The sequence below is a fragment of the Nanorana parkeri genome, unplaced genomic scaffold, assembly GCF_000935625.1.
Source record: "Nanorana parkeri isolate BGI_ZX_2015 unplaced genomic scaffold, ASM93562v1 scaffold216, whole genome shotgun sequence".
Lineage (NCBI taxonomy): Eukaryota > Metazoa > Chordata > Amphibia > Anura > Dicroglossidae > Nanorana > Nanorana parkeri.
Window position 1 is genome coordinate 579037 of NW_017306484.1, and position 7309 is coordinate 586345.

General features: G+C 41.6%; 1 protein-coding gene across 1 annotated transcript in view; it reads right to left on the bottom strand.

The window, feature by feature from the left end:
• CDH13 (cadherin 13) overlaps positions 1-7309 on the bottom strand; it is a 557182-nt gene that overhangs the window by 309697 nt on the left and 240176 nt on the right. Inside the window, exon 4 of the mRNA XM_018555891.1 lies at positions 667-783. Coding sequence (XP_018411393.1) covers positions 667-783 — 117 coding nt within the window. The remainder of the gene's footprint in view (positions 1-666; positions 784-7309) is intronic.

Consider the following 7309-nt stretch of genomic DNA (forward strand, 5'->3'; position numbering starts at 1 on the left):
GAGAACTTAACCCTTGCAGTGTGGAGGGAGCCCCACTGCAGGGGTAAGTTTTTAAATATACTGGAATTATTCTTTAAAGTGCACCTATGGCCACTCTTTGGACACCAAATTAATTACAAGGGCATAACAAGCATTGCAATAATTATCAAAGAAAAAAACCCTAATCCCCAACAAGCAGGCTCATGACAGTTATACAATCTGGAATGTTACTACCAGATCAACTTGCATTCATGTCACTCTGTCTGACTGACCTGCTAGCCTCTTCCTCTCTCTCCCTCCCATCTGTGATGCTGCAGCGTATTTATCTCTGCTTGTAATTTTGCATAATCATGCTGGCAGACTCCCAAGAACTGCAGGGAGGTAACATTCATATTCTGGAGGTGATTCCCCTAGGGGGAACTAAGGGCCAAGTGCACGAACACAATATCACCCATCACTGCACTCTCCAGGTCCATCAGTGATGGCAGCACATTGCAGAGCCCCAAGAGGAAACCAGTTGACACACTGTTCATGTAACACAGCTCAAAAACTCACAGTCCGAATTAAAACACTTGTTCCAAGTAAATAGACTGATTAGCTATATCGGAGATTTGATAATCTTTGCCTCCTCATTTGCATATTAAAACAACAGCAGTCACTACTTATTACAATATAATCAGATCTTACCTTGCCCACGATTTTTGGAAATGGTGTTCGCTGGTTCTCTGCAATTGCGATCGGAGGTGCCACAATTGACCTCCTATGTCTCAAAAGTGAAAGATGTCTGGGTACTTTAAGCATGTTCTGAAAGATAACAATCAAAAGGCACATTTAAAAGTGATGTATGCTAATGTTCGTGTTTTTATTCTCAAAAAGAAGAAAAGTTCCAAAAAATTGGCTACCAGGATCCGACTGCTAAGGACATTGAAGGTTTTTTTTTATATCTAAGTTTTTGGATTTAGAGAATAAGTGCACTCAACTGCATTTTATTCATCTTTGCTTAATAGGAGATTGAAAGAACTCATCCAAAATGTTCAACTTGTTAAACCAATGTTCCAAAAGTCAGATTATCTGATGCAACCGTCTTTCCCTCTTTACACAGTGAAGTCTGTGAGCATTAGCTCCAAACGGTAGCGCATTAAGGAGTCTTCCACTCACTTACTTCTTTGTAAGGGCTCCTTTGCCCACTTTTATTGACTGGAAAAAAAAAAGGATTTCCCTCACAGGTGTTTTCAAACAAAATAAAGCTTTTTTCCTTCCACAACACAACATTTGTAAAGTCTCTCCGACTGCAGGCGTTTCTCCAACAAAACTTCTGGCAACACAGGCTGCTTCTCCTCAATTGGCCACACAGGCTCATCTTCACCACACAGGTGATCTGCTCCCCAGTCTTCCAGACACACAGTCTGGTTCTAGCGTGGAGCTGCTTCCTTAGGAGGCTGGGAGTTCTTGTAGAGGCCTTAACAAGCCACCTAGCTTCAGCTGGGCTTGTTACCTCCAAGCCTCCAGCCCTCTCAGCACGTCCCCCTAGAGGACAACCTTTAGTATAACATCTGAATCTAGGGCATACAACTCCGCCATCCTGGCTAGACTCAGCCTGCTGCCACTGGTCTTAAAGAATAATTGGAATTGTGCAACAAATTTACTCTGCGTATAATACCTTTTTATATTAACTGCCAGCACTCAACACTCAGCAACCCTCTGATAGTTCTACTGATTACTTCCTTGCCGCAATCAAAGACTGTAAACTATTGGCCTAATTGGCTTGCCATGCTTTGGAACCTTAAAGTGTTCATGGCATGATGAACATCAGGTCCTCAAGTTGACCAACCATGATCAAGTAAAACAGTCAAGGACAAAGTTCCCTCCAATAAATAATGTTCTCATTTTAGATAAATGTCTCAACATCATTTTTTTTCTCCTGCTCTTAGCAAATCTTCAGGGATGCTCATACAATTGGCGCATTTAAATAAATAATCAGTTAGGAATCAGAAAACTGGTTACACTACTCCTGGCGGGAGAAGCTTCATTACAACTTGTCATGAGATTAAACAAGAAAGCTGTAAACATATTGATCTGCCTTAAGAAACATTTAAGACTATCTGAAAGGTGGGCCCTTCCGGAGCTCATTATTAGTTACAAAGGGAGAGGCTGCCTTCTTGGTGATTTAGAGACTCGGCTAAATTAGTCTTGATGGTGTCAAGCTGTCTCCACTGAGGACATGGAAAAATAAAGTCAAATGACTGGCCAGTGCAGCATTGATCTTGTCAAAGTGTTTCAAAGAGTTGTTTTCAAAAGCTTTTACAAGCACCATCCAAAATGTTTTTCCTGTCACTGGAAAAAAAATTGGTGCCCACTTATTACTATTATTTTTATTTTCAGCTGCCATAGTTTTGCACAGGACAAAAAGTACTGCCTATGTAATCACAGTGACAAGGACTTTTGGAGTATGCTGTGAATATTGCTGTTTACAAGAGGAAGCTTTCTAGCACAAAGAGAACATTCCAGAATGTTCCTCGTACCAAGGGGACACATTTTAATAGCTGGGAACAGAATTACACTAAGCCAGGGAGAGTTGTGTCTTTCTGATAGGATGACATGTGGAGCGTCAGGCTGGTCTTAAAATATATACAACTCTTCTGCTACAGAGAACCTTCTGTCCATTTAACTTTCTTTAGATACTCAAGGTGGATTGGTTGCCAGAACAGTAAAGTAGATGCAAACCAAATCAAAGTCACATACAATCGTTCTCATGTTAATGTCATTTCAAAAGTCATTTTCAATCAGAGCCGTAGCTAGCTCCTTTTGCGTCCCGAGGCAACATAACAGACGCGTGATGTCATGCGCCCCACCTCCAGTATGGTGGCCAAATTCAAAATAGCACTGAAGCCGGCCGAGCGGTGAGGAGAGAGAGAGAGCCACCGTCTGTCAGATCCTATCCGAGCAGCTCTCTCCTCACCACTCGGCCATCCTGGATGACAGCACCCTCCTCTCCCTCTCTTATCCCCCCCCCACCCCCCCCCACCGGCTGCAGTGCTCCATTTCTCATCAGATCCTCGCTGCCTCTGCCCATACTGGTGGGGGAGAGCAGAGGTGTCCGAGGGGAAGCTGTAGCCTGTGCTGCCCCTCTTCTCCCTGCCGAGCCGTGGCTGCAGGGGCTCCAGGCGGCCAACAAAATGGGCCCCAGGCGGCCAATAGGGGCAAGGGGGCGCAGCTAAGCCGGCCCTGGCTGCGCTCCCTCTCAGCTGCGCATGAGGTGAGTGCCTCACTCGACCCATGGTAGCTACAGCCCTGTTTTCAATATTTTAATACATGGTGATCCTGCCATGCAAGTCCTTGTTTAGGGGAGACACTGCTCTGTCCCTGTCTCCCAACTGGGCGCCTGTATAGTCGCCCTACCCCACGGGCTTCTGATGGAGACTACAAGTGTCTGTTTCATCATACATTGCACAAACCACAAGATGTTCTCAATGTGTAGCACTGTGACCGTATTTACCAGGACATGCCAAATGAGAGGTCCACATTGTAATGTGCATTGGCCTAGCCTAGCTGCCTAACCGTTGCGCGGCAAATCGCCTGAATGATATATGATGTCAGATGATATGTGTTAAGTTATATGTGCTATGTGTGATCACAATGTATGCCTTTGATATGTTTGATATGTTCAACAAAATAAAAACTTTTAAATGAAAAAAAAAAAAAGTCATACATTGCACTGGCATGGTCCCTTGTTGTCACCAACAGGAAACACTCCCTCGGAAATGCCATGCAGCCATCATTGCTGGCTGCCTCTGTCCTAACACACAATGACAATACTGGTTGCTAGGACATTGGTGACCAACCAGCACAGCACCTTGGCTGTTATCATGATGATGTGAAAAAACATTTCCTCAGGCTGGTTTGCTGAAAGATTACACAATTGTAATTTAATCTTGACAGCAACCCTGACAAAACCAGAGTGCACCCCAGTTGGGAAAGGCAACTATAGACAAGCCAAGACAAGCCAAGAACTCCAAAGTTGGGGAATCCCCACACCATTTTGGTTCTGGTGACAACTTAAAATGTTCGCTTTCCCTCACTTTGAGTCCCAGCCACAATGGTCACCAGGACAAATAGAAACCATGAGTCTCCTTAGCGGGGGTCAAAGGAAGCAAAAGTTTTGCTTTTAGATATATCTTAGATATAAGAGTACAAGTCCTGCCTAAGAGTAATCACTAAGGTGTAAAACTCTTATATGTGCCTTTCTAAAACTAGTTTAGCTTTGTGAATAAGGGCCCAACTTCAAGGATAAGCCTCAGCTGTCCAGAGAGAGCACATATGTGACCAATAAGGGAACTCTCACTGGACAAGGATATAGAGTTTGGTTGAGCTTAGCCCTCTAGTCAATGAAGATAGGCTCTAGGTACAAAGTGAAACTAGCTTCAGAGAGGCACAAACCGAAGGGCTTTCTGGCTAGGAAAAGCAAACGTGATTACCTTGCTTTGCCTGGAGTTCCACTTAAAACACAAAGCCTAGTTGCACTAAACCTTGGGATTGTGTAAAGTCATTTATGTTTTCTGACACCAACAATGTATTTTTTTTAAAGCTTACAAAGCCATATTACCTTTCAATTTCTTTTTAAGCCGCACAGAACTGTATCATTTCTCCTCTTTCAATAACAGCATAGAGAGAGATTAAATTGCATTCTTATCATTCTCTGAGATCCCTGGCAGTACAATCGTAAAGCCATTAAAACACACACTCTAAAATCCAGCGGTAAAGCCTTGGTAGTTACAAACAAGTACACAATGCCTCTAGTCTTGCCTTGCTGCCTCCTTTCTGAAACTTGCACAACAAGAAAGGTGGAGGATGTTGTGACCACAGAAATGTCCAAAGAGGACTTGTCACCCAGCAACTTTGTTTTAAAGGATAATTCTAAAAAAAAATTGTATTCTGGTAACTGTATTGGGGTTAAAGGTGACCTTCACCCCACCTCCATCCTCGCCTCTCCTTAAAATACAGCTAGCTAGGAGAAATTAATATTTTTTTTTTATAGAGGGGAGCAGTCCTCCACTTCCTGATTACTCACCTAAAGGAGGAGGACATAGAATCATCCTCCAATGCCTTATGAGATGTCTATTTCATACATACCAGGAGGCAGTACTTCAGTGGGGGCAGCGAGATCCCTCATCTGCGCAGACGTGCCACTGATCTTCACTGGGTTCCAAACACCTAGAAGTGACCTTCCAAGTGTTTGGGACTTGGCTTAGACACCCAACATTTCTGTGCATGTGCAGGTTCCACATGTCTGCAGACGTGTCGTAGCTCTCAGCCAGCTCCAAAATATCTAACAGAGCCCCACGACATGTGTGGACACACCAAATAACCTCAAGGTGACCGCGTGGGAGCACAGCAGCACAAGGTAAACGTTAGCTTCAAGGTGGACAACGTTAGACTCTATGGACTAGTAAGCATATTTTATTAATCCCACACAAGGACAATCATTAGATGGGAATAAAGTGAAGTGAAGAGTGAAGCTCCTCTTTAATAAATGTATTCAATTAACCCCTTCATGACTGAGGCCCTTTTTTCAATTTTTGCACCCATGTTATATTCCACATTTTAGGCCTGATAGTTTCTTTTTTTATTTTGCAGGTCTTTTTTATATTTTGTTTCCACTTTTACAGGTAGATCAAGATGTGTTGGGACAAACCAAATAATACTATTGGTGGGGCTTTTTTCTTTTTTTTTTGGCAAGCTTTATGTGAAGTAACATGTCCTGAGTGGACATACTTCACTGTAATGGCTTGTGATACATTGTGTTAGCACATGTTTTTGACACGTTGCACTACTGCTCTACTTCTATTTCAGTGCAACGTACGGCAATGCAATGCAATGCTGTGGTGTGAACTGTCCTCATTCACACACATTCATTTTTAGTTGCCCTTGCCTTACCATCCATTAAGAAATGGATGGTAAGGCAAGGCAACAGATCCAGTGTGAATGGGGTCTATATCTTTATTTTTACGGAAAAACTGTTGCAGCTTGAAATATGTTCATATCTCCCATCTCTCTCCACTCCTACTGATCTACTGTCTTCTTAGAGTTGTCTTTTACCATTATTCCACTTTAAATGAGTATTTCAAGCAAAAAATACATTATACGAACTACAATTTGTTGGAGACTCTGACCTCATACTATGAATATTAAACATGTATTTTTCGAAACACTGCATACGACAAGAAGAGCAAACACATTGTAGACAAAAGAGACAGTTCCGAAGCCAAAAGGCTAAGAGCTGGAAGTCACGAAGGGCTTTTTAGGCACTTATAGGACCTTCACAGAGACTTAAAATTGTGTAAAAAATATCATATTTTATTAAAGACATTAAAAATACAAAACATAAAAACATAGAAGAGCAAACACAGTAAAAGTGAAATCCTCAGAATATATAAATATAGATTCCTGTCCAATAAACGTATTATTCCGACATGGCACAGAAGGTTTCCCATGCTGCTCCCCGAGCAAAAGGAACACTTCTGTGTCCTACTTACTCACACAATATGCCATTAATGTGTCACTTTTTAAAGGACAGAAATTGTAAACTGTCAGACTTTAAGCTGCTCTGTACTTTTTCAGAACCAATAATTAATAAAAGATAAATTTAGCCTTGCTTATTCAGCATATGCTCCCCCAGAGGAGAGAAAGGAAAAGCCGTATGTTCGGAAAAGACGAGATGTTAACTAAAAGTACGATTTGAGCAACTGAGGCAATTTACGGGAGCAAGGGGGGAAGTGCTATGGCTGGTGGCAGGGATTTACTTGATGGATTAGAATGTGCATTAATCACACCTCCTCTGAGGATATTGTTGGGTCATCAGCCTGGTAGAGAATATTACCTGGGGGAGGAGTGGCTTTGACAATAGAAAAGTGAAAAGCAAAGCTTGTGGCTAGTGGGAAAAAATCTGATTAGACCAAAAAAAAAAATGTACAATAAAAAGGCGCAAATGTAAACCTCCATGTCTTCATGTACAAACACTTACAAACACAAGATATGAAATAATATGTCGAAATAACATCAAAATTATACTACCACTGAACCATATGGTAGAGCCAAACTCCAATCAAAACAATTTTTTAGGAAAAGTATTGCAAGTTTACAACTTCAGTCATGTCTTGTTGTCTGTATCTTCAATACTCCTTCTGCCTAACACCCATCTCTTGGATAAAAACGTTGTCACCCTTTGAGGATGGTACTATACCTTTTTCACTCTATAAATGTTCAATATGTACAATATTATATAAATATATTTATATATTATATAAATATATGTACAATATATATATATATA